Source organism: Neolamprologus brichardi, chromosome 15, assembly GCF_056152115.1.
Source record: "Neolamprologus brichardi isolate AB-2024 chromosome 15, ASM5615211v1, whole genome shotgun sequence".
NCBI classification, from domain to species: domain Eukaryota; kingdom Metazoa; phylum Chordata; class Actinopteri; order Cichliformes; family Cichlidae; genus Neolamprologus; species Neolamprologus brichardi.
Genome location: NC_142118.1, coordinates 20,964,292 through 20,992,291, shown reverse-complemented (window position 1 = coordinate 20,992,291; position 28,000 = coordinate 20,964,292). Strand labels below are relative to the sequence as shown.

Genomic DNA, 28,000 nt, shown 5'->3' with positions numbered 1-28,000 from the left:
CTGAAAAATAATTTATTACATTTATTCTAACTAAGAGACAAGTAATGTCAAATTGTATTTCTTTTACTCTGTTCTCATACCAGCATGGTGTCAGGTATCTACCGATAACGAGTATGCAGTACCGAGGTTAACTGAGCTGTTAATTAAGCTTTGTGTTTTTTAATGTTTCAGGCAACGTCAGTCTCAACACAAATATTACTTCAATAATTTGTTTTGAATGTAAATGTACCTCATAATTATTTATTAGTGACAACAGGACAAAAATATTGAAATTAAAAATGAACAAAAGCTATTTGCTTTATTATTTATAGTCACACTAGTTTCTTCTTTCCTTTTATTGCTCATACCATCATACACACATGCACACAAACACATGCAACTGCTGACATTTAATAAAACTCATAGACTTGGGGACAACATGTTAAGTGCAGTAAAAGCATTTGTTGTTACACTACATGCACTGACAGCGAGAGTGAGCGAGAGAGAGAGAAATAGTAGTGTCAGCTCACTTGACCACAGTTGCTCTTAAATTAAAAACATTTGGCAACATACAAGGAAATACTGTTGGTTAGCCAGAGTGAAATGCCTCCAAGCTAATTTCACTTAGCCTTCATTTTCCTCTGTGTTGTCTTAGCTCTCTTGGTTACTGATGCTGCTTCTGCATGGTCTAGTAAACAATATGATAGTAATTTGAATAGATTGGCCATATCATCTTGTTTTCACTGGTATCAGATTCACGTTTTGAGTCCAGATCTGACAAATATCACATGCAAATATGTTTATATTTACATTACCTATGAAAAAAATACTACATATAGGAGATTCGTGTATCCACACTGATTGATTAGCAACACAGTGCATGTTCATATGGTATCAACTTGTCATTGGTTGTCCCGCCTCGTATCACAACCTGCACTACTGTTGTTTTTGACTCAAAGGAAGGGCTTCCACTCAGCTGCTCAGCAGACCATCATTTCATTTTTTTTATGTTTAGGACAGTTAATGCTAAAACATTTAAACTCTTTTGCTGTTTTATTTACATTTATTTACAGTGGCTTGTGCAATTCAATTCAACTGTAAATAAATATTTCCAGGATGTAGGAGCTGCACGTCATTATTTACTGATGTGAAAGTAATACAACAAAAAATACAATTCAATAACAGCAGAAGATATAAACAAAATGTAACAAGTCTGTATAAATTACAGGCAAAATGCAGTGAAGGTATTGGTGGTTAAAGGATGTTATGTTACGTAAGAGTTTACTCAAAATTAGATCCAAAATAAATTAATAAGCATAGACAAGCAACAGAAATATGAAACATTTGAATTTATTATTCACAAATCAGCAGAATTACATCATAGAGATGATTTGCTTTTATTTATAGCTTCACCAAGTTGTAATATAACCAACAAGCTACCCTGGATGTGTGAAGTGATTTTAGTAAACCAACAGTGTATATCAGTACAGCAGTGCACAGTGTTGTTTTACAGGACAATTTGTTTTCATGAAAATGTGCATCTAGTTTGCTGTCTGCATTAATGACTTTCTCCTTATTATTGTTATTGTTGTTCTTGTTGTTGCTGAATCGATTACCTAAAATATGTGATTATGTACTTATTTCCAACTTAGCCTTGAAATTAGCCATATGACTCCTTGACCTTAAAAAATAGATTCCTTTTGGTTTTGCTATCCAGGGACTGCTCTCACAGCCCTATTTTCTTTTTTATTTCAGGACTGTTGAAATACACATAGATCACTACAGCAGTTAGAGCTGCAATCCCAAGTACTTGAGGATTCTTCAAATCTAAAATGAAGAATAAAAGAGCAATGAGTTACCTCAGATCATTCTTATAGGCCAAACAATCCAAAGTCATTATTAGAATATTAAATTCTATTATTCAAAGTTTTGAACACCAAAAGACTATTTACAGTATACTTTAATATGTTTAAACTATATATTCCTCTTTGTTGTATACAGCAATGGTTTGGAGACTTAGTCTCAATCCATGAGCAAGTAGGCTTTATTCTAACATGCTGACTTATCAAGACAAAACAAAGAGGGATAATTACTTTAAAATGTGTCCCTTAGGGAAACACTCCTTTATAGAATAGTATGAAACTGGAACAATCATACTTACATTTGATCGTTCCAAACAACAAAACCTGAATAATAAAATGAAACAAAGAAAGAAAGTATTTAAGTATATGCCAAAATAATTATGTGTAAACCTGATAACAGATCAATACATTTTGTCATTACCTGGAGAGTGGAAACTTCCAAAAATATCTTTATTTCATTCCACATCTTATTGTTAAGTTTAGAGTTGAGGAGCTTGCCATCACGAAACAGACAGTCCACAGTGAGGCGGACATTTGGGTTGGTCACTTGTCTCCGGCTTTCAGCTACAACATAATCTGGATTGAAGGTGTGATGCATCACCACCAGTATTACTGGTTTACCACCTGTAACCACAGAGACAACAGGATGAAATGATTCAGAACCATAACATAAACACTAATTTGGATTACTCCATCTTTAGATTATACTGCAGGACATAGAAGCTGAACATTCTTCTACAGTAAACAAGATCCTTCACCTCCGATTTCTTAATCCTTGTTTTTATTTTCCATTTTTCATTAGTCCAAAAAAGATATGAGAATAGCCCTTATCTAAGAAACAATATTGACACTGGATTTGTCAGTATATCTCCCCGGTTACTTAGAAGCACCAACTCCTTCACAATATTAGTGACAATAGAAAAACTAATTGAATTTTTCTCACGGGGCATGTTGTCCAGAGCCTCTCCGATGTCCGTTCCAACTCGTGAAACAACAGGACAGAAAACCAGAAGATAGTCGCATTCATTTAGAGCGTTCACCTCTGCTTGGCCAACATCTTTCAACCTTTCAACAATTTGACAATGAGCCCCATTTGTATTTCCAGCTTCAAAGATAAATAATTTTTTTCCCCGAAGCTAAAGATGGATGAAAAAGAATATTTTAGGCATATGCTTATAATTTTTATGCAGTTTATGTTGTGTGTGTGCCAATTAATGATCTAAATAAGCAAAACTAAAGAAAGTGGGTGAATTTCTGTCAGTGTGAATGTAGCTTTTTCCATGTGAGCTTTTCTTAATGAATGGAAATGCACATGTCAGCTAATCCAGGTAACACTGGATTAGCTGACATGTGACTGGATTGGACACTAGATCAAGTGCTCCCCAAATCTAGTGAAACCACCATAAGTCAAAGATTCACTCCTCCTTTACTTCTCTTTATATCTTTAACAGTTCCCTATTATGCTGCAAAATGCTGCATTCACGAACTGTCAGCTGTATGGCGCCATCAAGTGTTTAACAAACGTAATAAAGTAAATGTATTTTCTCACCATTTTCTTCTTTCTTTCCTTTGCGTTGGGAAACAAGCGGAAAAAGAAATTAGCATTTAGTTGGAATTTAAAAAGTTGAACAAATTCAGCCAGCAGGTAAATATGTGTCAGTGTTGGTAACACTGAAAGCTCTGCACGAGCTTTTACTGGATCCAGACAAAGTCAAAAACGAAAAAAGAAAGACAACCTTAGAAGAGTGTGATCTGCATGCACGTTAGAGATGAGGGAGCACTTCAAAGCCTTATATGGTTAGTTAATCATTTTAAAAGTCGACTTACGGAAGAGCTTGATACGTGACTCGTGTCACGGGCACACTGGAGACGCTATAAGATCCTCCCCGACCGCCTCTCAGTGCAGCACTTTCACTTTTGATTTGAGAAACAAAGACAAATGCAGAGAGGAGAATGTGTTTTGAGAGAGAAAAGATAAGAAAGGCAGGAGGTGTGAATTATTGAAAATCATTGTAAATGTGTGTGATACAATTTAAAGATGAACCTTGATTAAAAAAAAAAGAAAAAGAAAAAGAAAAAACAGTTGTTTGTTCATCTCATTAGAATCTGCAATACTGATCACGACCACTGGGAGGCAGTGTTGTAGAAAAATGAAGTCAGTCCAAAACACAAGCTTCACCTGACAAGTTGAAGTAGAAAATATCAGTATCCCCCACCCAACAACTCAACTAACTACATTTATGCTGAAGAGAGACCAGTGGCATAAAATGTATTTCCAAAATTACAAATGTTTTTGTACACACAGGCATTTTAACATATTTTAATAACATCAACACTGATTAGTAAATCAATATATTAATCAATCAATATTTTAAATCTGAGTCACCTTACACGCTATGTGTGTCATTTACTGTTTACCTCGTGACGAAGGTGCGGTGCATCCACAACTATGTACTCTGAAGCACAATGATCCGACTGAGATGCTATGGTATGACTTTAAACAGGCGCTTCATACTTGAAAACCCTCCAATGTGGCTGAATTACATCAATTCTGCAAAGATGAGTCGGACAAAGTTCCCCCACGGTGCTCTAAAAGACTCTCAAATGCTTGATTGCAGTTGTTGCTACTAAGGGTGGCCCAACCAGTTAGTAGGCTTAGGCTCCCTTTTTTGCACAAGGCCATGTAGGATTAGATTTTTTCCCTCTTTAATAATAAACACCTACATTGAAAACATTTTTCTTACTTGTGTTATCTTTGTGTAATATTTAAACTTGATTGATTATCTCATTTCAGTTTGACAAAAAATAGGAAATCAGGAATGAGGCAAAACACTTTTTCACATCACCATATTTATTATTATTTATTAGTAAATCATGTTTTTAGTAATAAGTAAAAGGTCAATAAGATAAGATCAATAAGATAAAGTACAGAAAAGCAACAAAGGCAGGAAAGATTTGTATTTATTCTTTATGAGCATAATTATGATAATACATTCAGCAGAATTATTTCACACATTTGTACTTGACGACTTGTTAGTGCCTTCAGCATGAGCATGCTCGACCTTGTCTACTTATGAAAGTGTCACTAGTAGAATGATGACAAAAATGAATGCAATGATGAGTGCTACAATCAGTGGATGGTTCTTTATCCCTAAAATGAAGAAAAACAAAGATTATTAAAGATGGTATTTTTTAATATTATATATAAAATACAAAACACAATGCAAATGGCAGAAACTGCAATTAAAACAATAATAATAATGATATCAAAGTTTCTATTTTCATGGGCCCATCTAAATTATTGAATTCAGGTGCTCCAATCACGTTCTTAACCTCAGATTTATCGAGTCAAGCACCCAGCCATGCAGACTGCTTCTACAAACATTTATGAAAGACCGAAAGACCAGGTCGCTCTCAGGAGCTCAGTAAATTTCAGTGTGGTACCATGATAGATGCCACTGGTGCAACAAATTCAGTTGTGAAATTTTCTCATTATGAATGAATTAACAAAGTGGAAGTGATTGGGAACGACAGCAATTTAGCAGCAAAGATAAAGGCCACGTAAAGTCAGAGATTGCTGTCAACATCAGTGTCTGACTTCACAAATGTGCTTCTGGATTAATGGTCAAAAAATCCCATAAACACAATTATAAACCTTGTACAATGTCTAGTTAAAGCTATTGAAGCTATGAAGCAATTATATTTGAAAAGGTTGGGTCAATATCATATTTAATGCTATGGATTAAGAATGGGATGGGACTCGAGCTCATATGTGGGTCTTTGGCCCAGTGTTTTGAATTTATGAGGTTACGGTTCCTTGTGTTTTGAGAACCTCTGGTTTTTAGGTCTGGCTTCTTTGTAACTTTAGCTGGTTGCTATTTTCCTTGGTAATCTATTGTATTCTCTGTTCTTTTGATTCTTTAATATTCTACTTCATGTTCCTAGGTTATGATTAAGTTTAATCTGTGTGCTTTCGTAATGCAATAGCTATCATGTTTTATGATCCCTTTCTGTCTCCACACTCATGTCTGGTCTGTTCAGTTGTGTTCCAAAGGTGTGTCCATTCTGCCCTAAAGTCCTCCTGTGTACCTAAACCCTCAGTTCGCATCTGTTCTGTGTAACTTTTGAGGTACTTTTCAGCTAATTTCGCAGAAATTTCACAGGTGGGAGAACTACATACATTGTCATTTTAATCTGAATGTAAAACTGGGGCAAAAAAAAAAGCTGTAATTGGAAATTCATGGTTGTAGTCACACTTACAATTGACTATCCTGGTCAGCAAGTCAGAGCCCTAAAAGGAAGAAGAAAAATTAGAATACAAATAACAAATTAACTGGAGCATTTGTAACAAACTGCAATGTTTGAATCATACCTACCTACCCACTACCTTATTCAAAAGATCAATATTAGATAAGTATTTCTAGTCAGTACCTGAGTAACTCCAAAATGATTCTGGATGTCAGCCCACATGTTGTCATTGAGACTGCAGTTAAGGAGGGTGCCATCATAAAATAGACAATCCACAGTGAGGCAGACATCTGGGTCGTCGACCTGTCTACTGCTTTTGCCTACAGCACGATGAATTTCATGAGTGTGGTGCATCACCACCAGAATCACTGGTTTATGCACTATAGGGACAGAGACAGTGGGATCAGATGGTTCAGGAAAAGTGAAAAAACATTTAAGTTAGTTAAGTTACTAGATATTGAGCTGAGGCTGTAAGACATTAAAACTGTATGAGGCTCTGTATTAAATACAACTGTTTTCTTCATAACCCTTTACATAATTTCATCCATTCATTATTTTTCATCTACTTATTCAACTGAATATCACACAGGAGCTTCCCATCTGACACACAAGAGAAAAAGACAACTAATGTAAGTAGGTCACATACAGGTAAATTACAATTTCTTACCATGACATTTCTCGTGATACCAATTTAACATTCAGGGATTTAAATTACTTCCCTTTACTTGTGATGACAAAAGAAAACTAGTGTGATTTTACATTTCTTACGAGGTTTGTTGTTGAGAGCCTCTGTGATGTCTGTTCCAACTCGTGAAGCAACAGGACAAAAACCTAGAAGGTAGTCACAATCTTCAGGAGAGTCCACCTCAGTGTGGCCGATATCTTTGAGTTTTTGAACAATTTTAGAATGAGCTCCATTTGTTCTTCCCGCCTTCCAGACATAGAATTTTTTCCACAAAACTAAAGATGAAAGAAAAAGAAATTTAAGTACATTATTCACCTGTAACATCATTTTGTACTACTTGAGCCAGATGAAGGTGAAAGAAATAACAAAATTATATCATCTATCAGTGGCTGTTTACATGGGCTATTAAGGGTGCTGATTAGGATCTCCCCAAATGTGCTGAAACTACTGGAGTAATCACAAATCAGCGACTCTGCTGCAGTGCTTTCATTTTAAGGGGCCTCATCTTTCCTCAGCCCTCAGCCTCAACACCGGCTTTCCACAAGGCTGTGTACTGAGTCCCCTACTGTACACTCTGTACACACATGACTGTGTTAGTTCCCACCCAGACAACACAGTCATCAAGTTTGCAGATGATACCACCGTGGTGGGGCTCATCTCTGGGGGAGATGAGACGGCGTACAGAGCTGAAGTTCAGAGGCTGTCAGATTGGTGTGTAGATAACAACCTGGACCTTAATACCACCAAGACAAAAGAACTGGTAGTTGACTTCAGAAGGAGGAAGTCCGAGCTGCAGCCTGTCAGCATCAACGGGGAGTGCGTGGAAAGGGTCTCCAGTTTCAAGTTTCTGGGAGTGCACATAGACACAGACCTCCAATGGAGCTCTAACACCTCTGCGGTCTTAAAGAAGGCCCAACAGCGTCTCCACTTTCTGAGAATCCTCAGAAAAATGGACCTGAAGAAGGAGCTGCTGACCGTCTTCTACCGCTGCTCCATTGAAAGTGTGCTGACGTATTGCATCGGTGTGTGGTTCTCCAGCTGCACCACAGCACACAGAAAGGCACTCCAGAGGGTCATCAATATGGCCCAAAAAATCATTGGACATCCTCTTCCCTCCCTGAAGGACCTCTACAGCACTCGCTGTCTCAAGAGGGCCCGCAGCATCCTACGGGACGGTACACATCCAGGACACCGGGTGTTTAAGCTGCTGCCGTCCGGCAGGAGGTTCAGGCTGCTGAGGTCCCGGACAAATAGACTCAAGGACAGCTTTTACAACAGGGCAATAGCCCTGATCAATGCAAATAGCTGACCTGATTGGCTACCTCCCTGTACTTTTTTAGGGGGGAGGTAACAATGTTTAAAACAATAATAATATTTATATTTATAACAAGGTGCAATAATAATTAATGTGCAATAATAACAGTGTGCATTACAAATACACTTCTTCTTCTTTTTTTTATTACTAAGTTATTATACTGTGTTGTGTTTGTGTTGCGTTGTGATGTGTCATATCGTGTCGTGTTGTGTTATATGTAGTGCCGACGTAGGACAGTTTTCCAATTTCATTGTACTATTGTACTATGTATGACTGTGCAATGACAATAAAGAGTTATCTTATCTTATCTTTAATAGGGTAGTGTAAATGACCACGGCAGACCCGGTGACATGAACATGCTCTGCATCCTTTGTTGACACACACAGAGCTGCAGCTCTCCCGCTGCCAACTCAACATAACCAACAACAACACCATCACAGTGCTATGCTTAAGTCGGTGGGACATGATTGCGGATGCCGTGCAGGTGCATCCACCTTCCCTGCACGGTACCGCAGGCCACGCCCCGCCACAGGTGGTTTCAGTTATAACAGAAAATGAAAGTGGATTAAAACAAGGTGTGTCTTCATAATTATCATGGTAGAAGTATCAATAAATGATTTTTATAATCACCAAATGCCGTTTAATGAACTTAACAAATGCAGTCTTGAAAAATCAACTTGTTTTCTCACCTTGTTCCTGTTCCATGTCTCTAAGAAGGATCAAGAAACAGAAAGGAACATTTTCAGCACATCATCCACAGACAGAAGGTGAATGTGCATCACAAGCTCTCTTTAGTAGCAGCTGCCCTACAAAAACTTTCACTCGATGTCTGAAAAAATACCCAAGAGATACTAATCTGTATTATTATTCAGTTCAGTTCAGTGAGAAGATGAGAAAAACTAAATGCGCCACTGAATGACGCAGGAAATCAATCCTGCCTGCACAACTCCTCCTTCTAAAGCACAAGTACGCACTGCAAAAGTTCCACAGCCTTACTATCTGCACAGCAGACACAGAGAAAACAACAAAGTCCAGTATGTCTGTGAAGGTTCTCAGTCATCCAGGTCATCGTAGTCAAAAGGAGCTTGCAAAGAATTTTCTTTGCAAGCTCCTTTTGACAAAGTCCAGTATGATAACAGGGGCACCTCAATGTCAACCGTATATATGTAATTTAATATTTAATACTAAATCAACTATGACCGCATAATTTCCTCAATAAAGTACTCTGATTGTAATTTATCTGTAATCTGTATTATTACATTGCATGGCAGAGAATAAGTAGTTCACAGCATCATGGGGTGAAAAAAGAAAGTAAAGGGTTACTTACAAAAGAGCTTGATAATTTCTTTCAGTCTCTGGCATATCTTTCTGCAGGCTGCAGTAGAATGAAATGCAGTGTGAAAGTCATGGTCACTGCAAAACTTTCACTTTCACATGTGTAGACAGCCACCCACTCATCCATCCACTTATCTGTTTTTTTCCCTTACGCAGAAATATTTTCAGAACACTAAAAATGAAAAAGCATTTAAAAAAGGTCAATTGGAGTATAATATTGCATCATATCACAGTAGTGAGTGAGTAGTGAGCTACAAAGTGTGTTGGATACTAGGACCCAAAATTAGCTAATATCACAGTAATAATGATGAAGGACTGTGATGGAGTGATTTTGATAAAAGTTGTCATTGTTGTTTTTAAAACTGTAAACCTTTTCTTAAACTGCATGTTCAGATATTTTTCTGTCCCTCCCCGACATCTAGGATGGTGGGGGATGGTATTAGCTATAGTGTTTAACTGCAGGCACACTGCATGTAAAGGTTCTGGTTTCCTTATTCAGAAGGAATGTTTACTACCTGCCATTTATGAGCTCACCTGTGCTTGTATATGGTGGACCATTAAAGGGATTAAGCGATGTATGGGGGGTGGGGGAAGGTGACCCTTTTATGACTATAGATGTTGTAAAACGGCTGTAACCACATTTGAATAGCAGGAAGTCACGTATACAGAGTCACGTACACACACATGCACACACATGCTCATACATGCATACAGTCACACACACAGTGCCTTAACTCTTAGGAGAAACCTTATGGGTTTTACAATGGGGTGTTTCTGTAACTGATATCTCTGAATAAAAGGCTGCGAGGGGACACTATTTTTTTTAACGTTGGCTGAGATCAGGTGGGGAGTTTGTAGCTCCAAGATCCTGACCAGACCGGCTTCTCTTGCAAGTTAAAATGGACTGAGCTCTGAGTGTCTTGCTTTGTTCACGGGGATAAGTCTCTGAGTCACCGAGGCCAGCGAGTGCAGACCTAACAGACTGACTCTGCTGAAGTACTTTCACTTTATATGTTAAGTTTCACTTATTAAAGAAAATTAAATTGAGGCAAAACAGAGTGTGTCTTTTCCCCTTCTTACTCTGCATATATTTTAATCCCCACTTTTAACAGTAGAATATTACAGTGTCTCTCCTATTTCTACATCATCAGCATTACTGATGAGACACAAGCTCCAGTTATACAAACTTATGAATGATTCATTATTTACTCTATAAGGTACCAAGCTTTAACCAACATTTAAAATAAATAACAGACTGAAATTCTATTTGTCATTTTATTCTCAAATAATAGAGTGATAAAAGTATCTGATTTGGTTAGTAAAAACTAAAACCATATAGAGAGACTGTATTGATCTGACCATAATGGAAAAACTCATACTGGGTGTCAATCTATCTAACCAACATAAGATAGAAAAACCTTTATAGAGTGAATACATGTATCTGTGAATCTGGTCTGCAAGTTAAAGTTTACTTATACTTTATTTTCATTAGATGATTAGAACAACTGTTACGGATACACAAATCTGAAGGATTTATATTTATCCTTCACAATATATGTAATCACAATCATATGTAACACAATCAGCACAAAGCAGTATCATTTACATGAAATTTTGTTTCTGTTTAAAATTTCACGAGTCTTATTCTGTCAGTGTCCATGAGCGGTTGTGGACTCGTTTTATATTATGCATGTTTGCTGCACTCTGCTTCTGTTCTTGTGTTCTCCATGCTTCTGTATATACAGGCAAGTGGGTGTGTGTATGGGTGTGGATGAGCACTGGGGATCAGGCAGGCCTGGTGGGTGTGTCCCGTCTGGAAGCTGGCCACACCTGAAGCGGATGAGTACACACACCTGCAGCTAATGAAGCCTTGTCAGGGGAGCTACTTGAGAGTGTGGCTGAGCCCTCCTCAGCGCAGGATAATTGCGTGAGACTCCACGTTAGTCTTAAAACTTAGTAATGTTAGTATGTGTATGCACGCAGCTGTATTGTGTCTTAACGGCTGCTTCTGTTTCCCCAGGAGACGTGTGGAACACCAGACAGCAGCCAGCACGGGGAGTGCTGAGACACCTGAGCGGAGAGCACAAAGACACAGACTTTTCGGGGAAGACACGACACGGGAGTAAAGGGAAAGCACGGGGTTTTATTATCATTTATGCACTGTAAATAAACGCACCGTTTGCAGTGCCTTTTGAGTCCCGTTTTCCTCCACATCCCCACGGCTTGCCCTGGCAAACCGTGACATATTCACGCTCATATCTCCTCACTTAGACTCACATTTGTACATGGACCTTGATGAAAAAAACAAAACAAAAAACAGTTGTTTGTTCGTCTCATTAGACTCTGCAATACAGATTATGACCACTGGGAGGCAGTGTTGTTAAAACTGCAGTCAGTCAAAAATGAAGTCAGTCCAAAGCACAGGCTTCACATGACACTAAGCGTTGAAGTGGGGAAAAAATGCAAGATTCCCCACCCACCAACTCAACTAACTATATTTATACTGAAGAGAGACTAGTGACATAAAATGTATTTCCAAAATTAGCTGCTCAGTTAAAGATGAGCTGCCATGATGTAACTGACTGGTTAACAATGTGTTATGTTAAAGTCTAAATGTGTGCAGTTTCAAACAACCACCATCAAACAACGTCCATCATGTCTCACTGTTTGGAAGTGAGAGTAGATGGACAAGAGCTGGCTCTGAATGAGAAACACATGCTCCTATGATATCGAGTAGTTAATCATACAATAGGCCAGTCGTAAAGCATGCTTTGCTTTGTGTCTCTAAATAAATGATTAAGCTCAGCTGACACCATAAACAAGTGCTATTTTACTAATTTTAAGTCGGTCTAAAGTTTGTTAGGTCGACTTAAAAGTTTTGGGTCTCCACTGAGAGTCAAAAAAATTTAACAGGCTGTTAACAGAGATCCTCACCATCAGACTAACCCAAATATGCTCTTCCACTTTGTGATTGTGTATACAAATGTTTTTGTACATTCAGGCATTTTAAAATATTTTAATAACATCAACACTAATTAGTAAATCAAAAATATACAACTTGACAAATAAACATTTTTGCAATATTTTAAATCTGAGTCACCTCACACGCTATGTGTCATTTACTGTTTACCTCATGATGAAGGTGTGGAGCATCCACATCTATGTACTCTGGCAGGAGTCCAAAACAAGTCAATGAAGCTCATTTCTATACGACAACAGCCATATTGAAGGGACTTGTTGAGGATAGAGTTATTAATGACTCAGGCACTTTAGAATTCAGTCAAACTGTTTATCAGAGGGAAAGTGTGATTTTTAGGACACTTGAACCTAAGATTAGCTGGCATATTATTAGTTTATCACCACCTGTTGTTGTTTAGTTGCACAAATCACCCTTGTCAGCTCTCTGGAGACTTTTAATTGTGACAATAATGGGAATAAATAAGCATCTTGGAGCATGCTTTGGTGTGTTCGAGCCCTAACTTTAGTTCAGGAGATTAAGTTCGAGGTGAGAAATAAAAAGGGGAAAGAGAGCATCAGCGGTGGAGTAGATGAAGAAAAGGAGGAGAAAATGGTGGGAAAGAGATAATAAGTAAAGACCATTAGAAATAGATGATGGAAACTACAAGTGTGTAAATTCTAAATGCTCATATATAGTTTAAAAAATCTGATTTTCAATTAAAACTAAGTTTTAATGCACACTTAACAGCAGCTTTTTAGCTTCATATTTCAAAGACCTTTTGCAGCCAGAGGCTGTCCCCTCTCTGCTGGTCATTAGGAAAAGTGAAGGTTTAACTAATCTTTCAGACCCTCTATGCATTTTATTAACTTGTATGGACACAACATATAATATGGATACAATTTTCTCATGCAGTATATTTTTGTACATTTTTATTATCTCTAGTCATTAAATGAAATGATAATGTTACGATCTGAGTGAGTGTGTGGTTTTTCCACACTGTTTTGACTCCACAGTGTCCGCCCCTACAGAGTCGAGCTCAGTCCACACCTGCCTCCCTCACCTGTTCATCGCTGGCAATCAGCAGGAGGGATATTTAAGATCAGCGTCTCCCCCAGTTCTTTCCCAGTTCATCAGCTACCCTATGGTGGTAACAGGCCTCTTAGAAATTCCTTGTTTCATTATTTGTACTTACCTTGTTATCTTCTCACTCCACACAGCCACAATATGATTCCACGCTACCTTCTGCTACTTACCTCTTTCAGACGCTGGTCACCTTATGAAGATCTTCTCAGATTTTGGGATCACATTTTCTCTGGACTCACTAACACTCACCGTGCTCGCCTGCCTGTCCTCCTGCCTGCCGGCTCATCCACAACACTGGAACTCAGGTCACAGGAGAACCTGCTCCTCTTGAGCTTTTTGCCTCCACTCACAAGTAAGCCGCAGCACTACAGTATTATTCCTTTCCTTTCCTAGCCCACTCAGACCATTAACTGACTTCGCCCTCAGTTTCAGTACCTTCCCCTCCTGAGACTCGTAATCACGCACTCCCCCTTTTCACGGCCAATCCCTGTGTTCACTCACGTTTCGCCATTGAAATTCTGTGTTCCTGAAATAAACCAGTGAAAACGTATTTTTGCTCCACATTGTGTTTTGCATTTGGGTCCAAACTTTGTACTGGCCACCTGGCCGTAACAGATAACTCATGTAAATTATGGAGCTTTTAAGAAAAAATACCACAACCAAGTTGTGAATGAAACATGTCAGCTGATTGCTCATATGACTCCTTGGGTCATGTAATATAGTTGTATCCATCATTTAACAGTTTATTAGATTAGATTACCCCTTATCTCCATATTGCCACCAAAACCAAACTACAGTGGTGTGAAAAGGTGTCTGCCCCCTTCCCGATTTCCTATACTTTGTATGTTTATAAATTAACTGCGGTGTGTCACATCTTTCGAAAGCTGAGTTCAATTTCTCTAGCCACACCCTAGCCTTATTACTGCCACACTTGTTCTCAATCAAGACATCACTTAAATAGGACAAAGTGCCTGACAAAGTGGAGTAGACCAAAAGATCCCTGAAAGCCAGACATCATGATGCAATCCAAGGAAATTTAGGAACAAATGAGAAACAAAGTACTTGAGATCTATCAGCTTGGAATAGGTTATGAAGCCAATTCTAAAGCTGTGGGACTCCAGCAAACCACAGTGAGAGCCATTATCCACAATAGTGAAAACATAAAACAGTGGTGAACCTTCCCAGGAGTGATCGGCCAACCAAATTACCCCAAAAGAGCAGGAACAACTCATCCAAGTGGTCAGAAAAGATCCCAGAACAACATCCAAAGAACTGCAGGCCTCAGTTAAGGTCAGTGTTCATGACTCCATAAGAAAGAGACACTGGGCACAAATGACCTGCATGGCAGCGTTCCAAGACAAAAACCACTGCTGAGCAAAAGCAACATTAAGGCTCTTGATAATCTTGGTGGTGCAACGGATCAAAAATCTCAAGGTTCGGATCGGATCACGGTTTTAAGTCATGGATCGGATCAATTTTCGAATCAGCAAAAAAGAAAAAAATGTAACATTTACTTATTAACTTCTTAAAGTATTTTTTTTTGCCTATTAAAATCATTCAACTCAAGACTTATTCCACGCAATTATATAAAAACAAATTAAGGTGCAATATAGGGCAGTACAGTATCTACCACTCCGCTGTGATATAATGAGCTGTCACGGTCACGTAGCTTTTTGTTGACCTGGAGGTCCACCCGTTTGTAGTTGGGCAACAGAAGATGCCTGGGACAGTTAAGCCATAACTTTAAACTTTTCCTGCTCATACGTGCCTGGGTACGATCTTGTCACTGAAGTGGACGCGCAACGGGATATCATAGCGTAGCTCAAGCACGTTCATCATAGTTTAAATCCATTGTTTTGCACAACGGAATACGGCCTCCCGTCTGTAGCTAATAGTGATGGGATTTCCGGCTCTTTATAGAGATCCGGCTCTTTCGGCTCGGCTCACTAAAAAGAGCCGGCTCTTTCGGCTCCGAACAGGCTCTTCAGGTTGTTTTGTTGCTTTAATTATTTAATCATTAACAATTATATAAAATTATGCAGAAAAGGAATTACTAATGTTAAAAAAAAAGTGGTTTTATTTATATATGTTTATATATGGCCCCTACAGACAAAGCACGTACAAACTCCAAAACACATTTCTAGCTTTAACTGAACTTCCAAAATAGAGCTACCTAGATCACTTAAATTACACAATTGAAAGCATGTGTGTATTGTTTGTGTATTTATAGACAAGCACTCATATTTATTCAAATAATTAAAAAAAAATTAATTTACCTGTTACTACCACACACCAAATCCGGTTGTTGATACTTCCTGGCTTGTGTAGCCACTAGGTAACAAAAGCTCAACACTGCGCCCGAGCATCCTGGAGCACTTCTGTTGTCTTTTCTACGTGCTTCTGAGATTTTACGTGTTTTGGAGTTTGTACGTGCTTCTGAGTTTTTACGTGTTTTGGAGTTTGTACGTGCTTTGTCTCTAAGGGCCACCATAAATATACTTTATTTATTCACTCCACATAAAATGTAATAAATAAATCATATAATACAAAAAACAACTAGTTAAAAGTTTAAAATGTAAATATTTAAATTTTCAGCTTTTTCCTTTTAAACAAATTTAACGTGAAACAACACAAAACACTGCAAACCACAACACAATTAAATATAAATTAAAATATTAAAACAAAAAGAAGATGCACATTCTCTGTCATATGGGCCTGCATGATTTCTGAATCCTTTATCATCTGCAACTGAAAATAGTGGATGATTACTATACCTTTCTAATGTGCCGTTGTTGTCCCTCGCTCTCTTTCTCTCTGGCTCTGTTCCTGTGCTACTGCAAGTGTAACTAACGCCCCTCCCCCCTCTGCCCAGCGCAAAGTACAGGCCGCGCATGCGGAGTTTAAAAGGGTGAGAGAGAGGGTGAGAGAAAGAAGGAAAAAAAAAACAAAAAAACAAAAACAAAAAAACCTCACGGCTCCCAATAAGGAGCCGGCTCGCGTCGTTCACTTCAAACATCCGGATCTAAGAGCCATTTCGTTCGCGAACGACCCATCACTAGTAGCTAAACACCCCAATAGCTTTTGTAATAGCTTTAGCCCGGTCGGACTGGGGAGCAAAGGGCTGCTTAAATGCCGTAAACTCCTCTGCTTCTCCACTTGGACCGCTAGCGCTGGCCATATCGCTTGACAGACCCACCATGCGCACCATACACATACTTTTTTTCCCTTCTTTTTCGAATCTTCGGATCACGTGCGTGCCGAACCGTGGAGTGGGATCGGTTCGGATTACGGGTCAACCGTGATCCGTTACACCACTACTTGCTGTTACAGTCAACATGTGGATAAAATGTAACGGTGAGAACATTTACAGATGAAACTTTTGCACATAAAAAACAGAGGTTCTCAAAACAAGGAACCATAACCTTATAAATTCAAAACACTGGCCAAAGACCCACATATGAGCTCGAGTCCCATTCCATTCTTAATCCATAGGATTAACCTATATTTGCAAAGGTTATTGACCCAAACTTTGCAAATATAATTGATTCATAGCTTCAACAATGTACAATGTCCTTGTACTGGACATTGTACATGGTTTAGGAGTGTGTTTATGGGAACTTTTGACCTTTAACCCAGAAGCGCATTTATGTGGTCAAACACTGCTGTTTGATGAGAACGCCTGACTCCCAGTCTGCACTCTAAAGGTGTTCTATTAGGTTGAGGTCAAGACTGTGTAGGTCAGTCAATTTCTTCCACACCAAATTTGCTCATCCATGCCTTTATGGTCCCTGTTTGGTGCACTGGTGCAGATTTATGTTGGAAGAGATTGAAGCCATCACTAAACTGTGAGCATGAAATTGCCCAAAGATTCTATCAAACAACCCCACACCATAACCCCCTCCACCAAACTTAATATGTGGGACACCATAATTGTTCACCACTAAACCACTAAACCCGCACTCATTGCTATTAGTCAGGGCCGTGCAGAGAGGTTTAAAGGGGCAGGTGCTCAAAGTTAAAAAAGGGGCACATTGAACCAGGCTGAATAACAACAACACACATTCATCAAGAATCTAATATGGGAAGGGCAGGGCTGTGTTGATCTGAGACTGTAGACATTAAAAAGTCCATAGGAGAGATGGTAGCTGATTAAACAAGTGTCATGAAATAATAACAAAATGCAAAGATTGGGCATCACTGTGCTGATCCAGAATCCTTACATTATTATTTATTACTAGAGCTACAATAATAAAGCAATGAGGAGGGAGAAGTAATAAATATGAAATTATGTATTTATGATGATTCCATTTGTTTCACTATCCACTCTGTGCAGGGGCAAAGCGTATTACATTTTTAAACTGTAGAGATACAATAATTTTACTGCTGTAAAATCCAAATTTTGTCTTATTTAAAATATAAATCTAATATAATCTGCTTCTTAATTTATGTTCTTTAAAATACAGCGTGTGTTTTTTTTATATATTATAATTATAATAATGCATAATTATGTGGACATGCATATTAGACCGTTTTTTAGTGAAATATAATCCCCCCAGAAAGGCAGGAAAAGCCCGGAAACTTACTTTAAAACTAAATATGTTCTAAATACTTTAAAACTAAATATGTTCCCTAAAACGGAGACAGAGCTACAGACCCATGACAGCCTTACACAGGTAGCCAGCAGCTATGACCAGCACTACCTGTGAGGTTAATAAAAGGACAGGTAATGTTTGTCGCGCTGTTGCACACACAGCACGCTCGTTTGTTTCAGTTCGTCAGTTGCAACAAGACAGCTTACCAACGTGTCCATAATAAGCTAATACTCCTGTGTGCTATACACTACAGTGTACGCTGTACACCTACTTACTGGTTTTGTCGCATCAGTCTGTGTCTCTGAGTTAATTTGTGTTTCTCCTGCAGCTCCAGACCGCTAAAAATGCGCGTGCTCTTTGTGAGCTCGTCCCCGACTCGTAACCAGCGCGTTCTGCCGTCAAGGGCGATCATTGGTTAAATCTGATCATGTGACTGATGCAAGCCAGATCCTTTTATTTAGCAAAACTGTGATTAATAGTTAAATATTATTGTTGAGGGGCACAGACAGGACTCCGCACGCACACACACATAAAAAAAAAATAATAATAATTTTTTTTAAAAAAAAGTTGCCTCAACAAAAGGGCACTTTGGGCACCCATCAGGAAAGGGGCGGGTGCTCAAGCCCCTCTAGCTCCCCCCTCTGCACGTGCCTGCTATTAGTAGTAATAAAAGTAGTTTAAAGTAGTAATTCTGCTGAATTTATCATCATAATAATGCTCATGAAGAATAAGTAAAAATCTGCCTTGTCTTTGTTGCTTTCCTGTATAATTTCTTATTGATAAATGACCTTTTACTTATTATTAAAAAATGATTTACTAATAAATAATAATATATATGGTGGAGTTTTACGGTTTGTCTATAATTTTTTTGTTTTGTCTTTTCAGGAAACAAAACAAAGCTTGAAGAGAACACTGTGAGTCTGAACACTCAATATTCCTCTATAACCTTTATTTGTTACTGTTACCGGCACCAGAATTAGAGGAAATCTGGATCAACAGCAAGTGACACACAGGCCTGGGAGCACTGCATAATTAGTTATATAAAAACTGTGAATTACTAAAGAGGACACCAAGGCTAGCATCTTGCTCAGGCCAGAGCTCATTTATTTCTGAGCTACAGTTCACTCATTCTCTCATGTAAACAGTACAAATCAAATTAATCCCAATTACTCTGCAAATAAAATACATTTCATTAAAAAAACAAGAAAGTTATATAAATCATTCTTTCAAAGCCAAAATAAATGTAAATGAATTCAGATAATTTAACCTATATTCACATTTATTTCTGAGATGATACACTTGAAGAGTAACATCTACTGACATAATGGCATATAGAACAATAATAATAATTTAAATAATAAAAATAGAATAGGGTAATCTCTCTTTTCCCAAATGTAAATATGTACCAATTTTTTTTTTAACCTACTACATTATCTTTAGAGATCTCAAAATGTAACAAATATATTAATAATAAATGGAAAACATCAGAGCATCACAATGTACGAACATCAGAGAAGATCTTAGTTATGTTGTTGTTTTCCACAGGTGTATAACGATGGAGACGAAGTGAACTATGAAAACAATGGAGACTCCAACTGATCAACATCTTCAACATCAACTGACCACAGAAATGAATCCACTGATGTTTAAAATATTTTAAAATATTTAAAATATTTTGATTTTATCACATATTAAGAATCCAAAATCTTTTTCATGTGCAGTTAGTTAGATAATTAAAAATAACGTAAACTCTGTGAAACAGTTTGTCCAGTTGCATAAAGAAAAGACTCTCAGACTGTGAATGTTGCATTCAGGAGGTTGACTGAGACGTCGAGTTATGACAAGTAAACAGCTTCAGACATGAAGGGGGAGGCCAGCATAATCAGAATAACAGCTTCTTCTTTGGCCTTTAAATTTATTTTAATGTATTTGATTGTTTTACTCTTTGTTTGTTTGTGACACAGTAACCAACGTTGTTTTCAATTTTATAACTGTTATCTGTACCTATTTGTCTTTTTTTTTTTTTTTGGCTGTATAAGACGGATTTTTTTAAAGATTGATTTTATTGTTTGTTTTCTTGCTCTGTTTCTCTCTGACTCCTCACACACCTGAACCATAATAGACTGCAAACTAGTCTCTATTATTCTCTCCAGTTTGACTTCCTGTTCTTTCATCTTAAACCTTAAACTAGTTTGAGCAGATCTGTTTGTACTGAACTCTTTGCTCTCTTTTTGCTGAATTTAAAAAGATAGAAGCAGATGTTACGTGAGTTCTGCTTTTCAGTTTCAACCCATAGTCACTGTTCTGGTGTGTGCTGGGAGGAGGAGCTTCATGGCTGATTCCTGGTTGTAATTTTCATGTAATCTGCATCCTGCAGAATGCTTGAACTGAACAACTAATAATTTGGTTAAGAGTGAACTTCTTTAAACCAGTCCAACGAGAGTGATAACAAGAAAAAGCAAATAAAAGCTGATTGAAGGTGAAAAGCAGAGAGAGAAAAAATGCAATTGTAAACTGATTTTAACAGAAACCAATAAAAAAAAAGACTTTTATTCAGTCACTGGTTCCTTACGCCAGTTTCAGTTTTTTCAGTACATAATCAGGTGTCACCTTTCTTTATGCATAGACAAAAACTAAAGGTGAGCAGATGGATATTTCATACAAATGAATTTTTTTTATGTACAACTACAGGTAACACACTGAGCTACTGTCATGGCGTCTCTCTGTCATGTCCTAACAAATAAATTCATAAACCTTTGTTTTTCAGCGCAACACTGTCACCTACTGGTGCAGAGGCTACAGAAATGTTGGACAGATGAGAAAGGAGAGAGTGCAGCAGTATGCTTATGATGCGTGGTGAAAGAACAATTTTTTACCCCTCAATAGCAAAATGCTGATGGGGTATTGTTGTCAGCCTGCTGGATGTTAAAGCCTCTGTCACATGAGGAGGATACAGAGCCATTTTCCAACTGCTATTAGGCTGATGATTAAACTGTGACCTGATTATTTATCATTATATCGACAAACGTGTTCATTTTGGTGTTTTGCACATATATAAATTGTGTTTCTTTTATTGTGATCAGCTACTTTGGAGTTTTGCAAAACAAATGTTTTTCACCTATTTTTAACTATTGCAAATCCATCAATAAAGCTGAATGTGAATGAGTGGATTCCCATTCATTTCCTATGGTGGTCACTTTTGACCACCAGGAACACCACAGATGTAACACGGATGATTAAAACTCTCATAATTCAATGAAAGAGGTGATCATCACTTTTATATGTTCAAGTGCATAGTGTGGAGGATGTCATAAGGCCTTGAGGAAATCAGATGTAAAACACAATATTTATGAGTATTTTAAGTTGTAAATCAGTCGAATTTGACCCGAACACGAAAGGAAGGATTTAATGACAAATAATGTTTTCTTGATCAGTACTATATAGTACAGCTACTGATCATCAGAAATGATCAGTAGCTGACTTGCCACTCCAAACACCCATTTGGTGATGATGATGGTGGCGACACTGTGACTTACATCACTGTGAAAGCTTCCTCCTCTACCTCTGAAGTTTCCACTGATCCCAGTGACCACAGATGTAACATTATCTACACCTACTTTGAGTACCATTGATATTCATTTAGTCTTCTTCTCCAATCGATCTTTCTGAGTTAACTTCAGTAATTACTTCCTCCAAACCATCAACGTGTCTTTTAGACCCCATTCCTACAAGACTGCTCAAAGAAGTCCTGCCATTAATTATTGCTTCAATCTTAAATATGATCAAACTATCTCTAATAATCGGCTATATACCACAGGCCTTCAAGCTGGCAGTAGTTAAACCATTGCTTAACAAGCCATCTTTAGACCCAACGGTCTAAGCTAATTATAGGCCAATCTCTAACCTTCCTTACATATCAAAAATTCTTGAAAGAGTAGTTGTCAAACAGCTAACAAATGATCTGAGGAATGGCTTATGTAAAGAGTTTCAGTCAGGTTTCAGAGCTCATCACAGCACAGAAACAGCTTTAATGAAGGTTACAAACGATCTTCTTATGGCCTCTGACAGTGGACTCATCTCTGTGCTTGTCCTGCTAGACCTCAGTGCAGCTTTCAATACTGTTGACCATAATATTCTATTAAAATGATTAAAGCATTACAGGTACTGCCTTGCAGTGGTTTATATCACATTTATCTAATAGACTCAAATTTGCTCATGTAAAAGCAGAGTCCTCTTCACACAGTTCAACAGGGTTCAGTGCTAGGACCAATTCTGTTTACATTGGTGGTTCTGGTGGTTCGATCCCAGGCTGCCTCCTGGCTGCATGCCAAATACCCTTGGGCAAGATACTAACCCCATGTTTGCCTACTGGTGGTGGTCAGAGGGCCCGGTGGCGCCAGTATCCGGCAGCCTCGCCTCTGTCAGTGCGCCCCAGGGCAGCTGTGGCTACAATGTAGCTTGCCATTGCCAGTGTGTGAATGTGTGTGTGAATGTGTGTGTGAATGAGTGAATGACTGAATGTAGTGTAAAGTGCTTTGGGGTCCTTAGGGACTGAGTAAAGCGCTATACAAATGCAGGCCATTATACATGCTTCCCTTAGGCAGTATTGTAACATCGTAGACTAATGTGCCTGTATTAATTCATCTCCATATTATTGTGTGACGTTGCACTGAGTTTGAAGAGGTTGTATATGTGTCATTACACATACCAGCCATTGGCTGTAATGGGGGTTGGACTAATTAGAGGCAGGTGCAACTGTTGTATTGTATACCTCAGCCTAAAGGCAGCTGAGTTGCAGAGGCTGGAGTGACCACTGGCTATCTACTTACAGGGCGGTGGGTCTCAGAGGACAACCGATAACCCTGTTGAAGTCAATGTGTGGAGTGCAACTGGCTTTGGGGCATAACTGGCTCTGGCCTTGGACTGTGTTTTTACTTGATCCGCAAATGGGACACTTGACTTTTCAATCTTTTACCTTTTTGATTATTGTGTTAATAAATAACCTTTTAGAATTTTATGGACTGTCATCTTTTTGCCCACGGCTGAGATGGTTGGTCAGACCTAGAATCTTTTCTGTGTGTGTTACATATACATCGGGAAAATGCTTTATTGTTTTATTTTTCTTTCTTACCCCTCTAAATCTTTTTGCAACTAGTTGCTCCCTCCTCCTTCCTTCCTGTCTTCTTTCAGCTGCACCTTCAGGTGTCAGCCCAGTACATAATCTGCCTCTTTGTCTCCAAACTGCAAAACCTCAGCTGTCCCTCAGATATACTCATTTACAATCCTGTCCAAACTGGCCACACTCACTGAAAATCTTATTTCTGCCAGCTCCAGATTGGCTTCCTGCCTTTTTGTCAGTGCTACTGTCCAAACCATATATCATGTTATTAACATTTTTTTTAAAATTGCTATTCCTTGTTGTCCATTCCTGCCACTCACCTCCACCCTGCCTCCATTTTCTTCTTCACCTCTCTTGTGCTTTGAGTGGTTAACCCTGGATATTTAAACTCATACTACCTCTGCTCCATGCATATTCATCCTTCAAAATATAGTTAACGCAGCTTAAGTAAAACTATTATGCAGAATCATATCATTGTGTTCCCGGATCACAATTATAGATTCATTAACATGTAAACCACTTTGTTGCTGCACCTGCAGTTAACTTTAATTGCATATGTGCATCTACAACCCCATTTCAAAAAAAAAAAAAAGATTTGATACACTGTGTAAAATGTAAATAAATGTAAATAAATAATGCAATGATTTGTACATTTCATAACATTTTATTTTACTAACATTTCTTGCCAACAATAACAAGAAACATTTTTCATTAAAAAGACTTTAAAGCAGAGGTAAATGGGAGTAGACATAGCTGTACCCTATAAAGTGGTCAGTGAGTATATAAAAGCTTCCTATAGACATCTCCTACTCAACATCTCCTTACAAATAAGAGTGCTGTGAGAGGGACCCGCCCCCAAGTCCCAGGCTTTTTCACTGCTGATGCCTTCATGGTCTGCTTGAAAACTTTGTCATTTGTGAACACTGAAACATATGCGAATGATACATTCACAAAGAATAATGAATCTGTACGATTGTAGCTTCTCTGGTAAAAAAAATAAATAAATAAATAAATAAGCAATGAAAAGTTGCACTTGTGATTTACCTGTAACCCACTGTTGGATGTGTTGTTAAGAAAATGGACAGATCTGTGTCACAAGTTCCACTTTCTGTGTCCTTAAAGACAACTTCATAGAAGCTCCACAAGGCATCAGTGGTGTAGGTTTCAGAATTGATCAGTAGCTGACTTGCCACTCCAAACAAACACCCCACCAGCTGATTTCTATTTTTCTCTTTTCCCCTCCTCTGTAGTTGAGCATTATTGTTCAGTGAGCTCATGCTGTGCTCGGTTGGAATTAAATGTTGTTCATCATGATTTAGAACTGATAAACACTGACAGAGAAAACTGATGCTTAGCATTCTGTAATTACTATATTTATACATGGTGTCATTTGTATGAGCTAAATTCTTCTCTGCTTATCTCTACTGAATAGTGGCTTGCAAAAGTATTCATCCCCCTTGAACTTCTCCACATTTTGTCACATTACAGCCACAAACATGAATCAATTTTATTGGAATTCCACGTGAAAGACCAATACAAAGTGGTGCACACGTGAGAAGTGGAACGATGATCATACATGATTCCAAACATTTTTTACAAATAAATAACTGAAACGTGGGGTGTGCGTAATTATTCAGCCCCCTGAGTCAATACTTTGTAGAACCACCTTTTGCAGCAATTACAGCTGCCAGTCTTTTAGGGTATGTCTCTACCAGCTTTGCACATCCAGAGACTGAAATTCATGCCCATTCTTCTTTGCAAAACAACTCCAGCTCAGTCAGATTAGATGGACGGCGTTTGTGAACAGCAGTTTTCAGATCTTGCCACAGATTCTCGATTGGATTTAGATCTGGACTTTGACTGGGCCATTCTAACACATGGATATGTTTTGTTTTGAACCATTTCATTGTTGCCCTGGCTTTATGTTTAGGGTCGTTGTCCTGCTGGAAGGTGAACCTCCTCCCCAGTCTCAAGTCTTTTGTAGACTCCAAGAGGTTTTCTTCCAAGATTGCCCTGTATTTGGCTCCATCCATCTTCCCATCAACTCTGACCAGCTTCCCTGTCCCTGCTGAAGAGAAGCACCCCCAGAGCACGATGCTGCCACCACCATATTTGACAGTGGGGATGGTGTGTTCAGAGTGATGTGCAGTGTTAGTTTTCCGCCACACATGGCGTTTTGCATTTTGGCCAAAATGTTCCATTTTGGTCTCATCTGACCAGAGCACCTTCTTCCATGTTTGCTGTGTCCCCCACATGGCTTGTGGCAAACTGCAAACGGGACTTCTTATGGTTTTCTGCTAACAATGGCTTTCTTCTTGCCACTCTTCCATAAAGGCCAACTTTGTGCAGTGCACGACTAATAGTTGTCCTATGGACAGATTCCCCCACCTGAGCTGTAGATCTCTGCAGCTCGTCCAGAGTCACCATGGGCCTCTTAGATGCATTTCTGATCAGCGCTCTCCTTGTTCGGCTTGTGAGTTTAGGTGGACGGCCTTGTCTTGGTAGGTTTACAGTTGTGCCATACTGCTTCCATTTCTGAATGATTGATTGAACAGTGCTCCGTGGGATGTTCAAGGCTTGGGAAATCTTTTTGCAGCCTAAGCCTGCTTTAAATTTCTCAATAACTTTATCTCTGACCTGTCTGGTGTGTTCTTTGGACTTCATGGTCTTGTTGCTCCCAATATTCTCTTAGACAAACCTCTGAGGCCATCACAGAGCAGCTGTATTTGTACTGACATTAGATTACACACAGGTGCACTCTATTTAGTCATTAGCACTCATCAGGCAATGTCTATGGGCAACTGACTGCACTCAGACCAAAGGGGGCTGAATAATTACACACACCCCACTTTGCAGTTATTTATTTGTAAAAAATGTTTGGAATCATGTATGATTTTCGTTCCACTTCTCAAGTGTACACCACTTTGTATTGGTCTTTAACGTGGAACTCCAATAAAATTGATTCATGTTTGTGGCTGTAATGTGACAAAATGTGAGAAAGTTCTAGGGGGCCGAATACTTTTGCAAGCCACTGTAATTTTATCAAATAAAAATAAGACTTGAAAGTAGTTTTAACTTTAATGATCAAATTTTTGAAACTGAAGGTAAATTCTTCAGCCATCATAAAAATAAATAAATAAAACAAACAAAAAACAAACAAAAAGAATTGTACTAGTGACACATTAATAGAAAAAACAATAAAGTGTCTCAGTAATGTGTCTGGGTCCCATCTGGTGAACATTGTCATGATTCCCCAAGTCTTTCAAATTGTAATGGAGGATTCCAGCCCCACTCATTTAGAAGATTATCCTTTATTTGGTGCTTTGATGGCAGTGGAGAGCACTTTCCATAACATCAGTCCAAAATTAATATAATTTTTAACTCCTATGTCCAGGCATTGTCATCTTGGAAGGATTTAATTGAAGCTAAACCGTGACAGTAGAATATTAAAAACCAGATCTCATCTCTGAGGGGATTACGTGTTACAAATTCCTTCAAATTGTTACCTTTAAGTAGGTACTGAAGCAGTTTGAATGAAAAGCTATTTTATTAACACTGAGTTGTAATGCCAAAATGAGAATATTTAGTCTGTAGTGTGACACTAAAATTCTGCATCAATAACAGATGATGGAGTTTAATCTTTAAAACTGGATCAAATTGTGGTTTAAGAGTAAGGCTGTATTGGCAATGAGGTGATTTCAGTTACTGTAAAAAGGGACCTCTGTTAAATGATTGTTGTGTACTTACTGAAAGTTTTTCTGATTGTGTATGCAATAGATCAGAATGATAACATGCCATTTGGTTTATTTCATATAGCTTTAGATCATCATCAATTAAAAGTTGTTCCTTGCTTCAGTCTATATCAATTAATGTGGCTATTAATATCCCCTGACTACTAAAGTCTGCATGTTTAACAGTGACACATTTATTTCATATTATAATGCTGTCCACAGTCTAACTCTAATGTGGCAGTGATAAAATGTTGGTTCTCCTCATACTTACCTTACATTTCTTAACTGGCTTATAAGCTGATTAATACATGTATTTATTTATTAATGGTTCAGTGGTAAATAACTTTATTTGTAAGTGTATGCAAGTATGGAAAAAAAAAGCCAAACAGAAATTTTCTCAGTCTGGCAATGTGTGCAACATATAAGCTTCCTTTTAGGAGAGTCATTACTTTTTAATTCCTCATATAGGAATTATTGGTTTATTTTGCAGCATAAAGCAATAAATTAAGTATAAAATACTAATAATGAGCAGAATGAAGTATAAGTTGAAGAAAAGCTAAAATGTAATGTGCCTACATGAAGACACAGGGTCTGAAGAGGTAAAATGAAAAAACAACAACAACAACAACAACAACAACCAAAAACTATGTAACAATAACAGAAAAAAACCTTGACTGAAGTTACTAGTAGGGCTAAACAAATAGTGACAATTTAATTTCAATTACAGTTTCCTAGTCCAACAATTTTTTAGAAACAATAATCAAAACCTTGGATATGAGCGAAATGGCTTATTTTCCACCATGATTTACGTTGCCAGAAAATAACAAGTAAAAATTTAAAGTTTTTAAGTAAGCTACCTGAATTTAACCTATTATTATTATTGTTATTTTAATTGAAATCGAATCATCTTGTGAGTAATAAATAGTAATAGTAATCAAAAATTCTCAATTTAATAAACTCAAATAAGAGGAAAATGTCACAGAATTTCAAAGTGTTTAATTTAGTAGAATCAATTTGAATTTAAATTTGCCGTGTATTTGTAGCCAATTCAATCTTTCAAAAGTGCCACATTATACAAGTAAAAAGTAATCA

The 28,000-nt window shown here is 38.0% G+C and overlaps 2 protein-coding genes and 1 long non-coding RNA gene across 3 annotated transcripts; 1 reads left to right on the top strand and 2 right to left on the bottom strand.

Annotated features, from left to right (window-relative positions):
* Positions 1-1,179: 1,179 nt before the first annotated feature.
* LOC118454391 (uncharacterized) lies at positions 1,180-3,692 on the bottom strand. Its single transcript, XM_087852067.1, has 5 exons — positions 3,669-3,692; positions 2,785-2,906; positions 2,263-2,465; positions 2,141-2,165; positions 1,180-1,806 (listed from the first exon to the last, which is right to left on the bottom strand). The coding sequence occupies exons 2-5, from the start codon at positions 2,789-2,791 to the stop codon at positions 1,706-1,708; spliced, it is 336 nt and encodes a 111-aa protein (XP_087708193.1). The 5' UTR covers positions 2,792-2,906; positions 3,669-3,692; the 3' UTR covers positions 1,180-1,705.
* Positions 3,693-4,790: 1,098 nt separating this feature from the next.
* On the bottom strand, positions 4,791-8,848 carry LOC148098472 (uncharacterized). Its single transcript, XM_087852163.1, has 5 exons — positions 8,779-8,848; positions 6,858-7,049; positions 6,273-6,469; positions 6,102-6,132; positions 4,791-4,992 (listed from the first exon to the last, which is right to left on the bottom strand). Exons 1-5 carry the CDS (start codon positions 8,792-8,794, stop codon positions 4,913-4,915), a joined length of 516 nt encoding a protein of 171 aa, XP_087708289.1. The 5' UTR covers positions 8,795-8,848; the 3' UTR covers positions 4,791-4,912.
* A 4,716-nt stretch (positions 8,849-13,564) lies between these two features.
* Positions 13,565-20,373, top strand: LOC148098471 (uncharacterized). Its single transcript, XR_015720714.1, has 3 exons — positions 13,565-13,818; positions 18,944-18,972; positions 19,604-20,373. It is a non-coding gene; the product is annotated as an uncharacterized LOC148098471 (long non-coding RNA).
* The last annotated feature ends 7,627 nt before the right edge of the window (positions 20,374-28,000 follow it).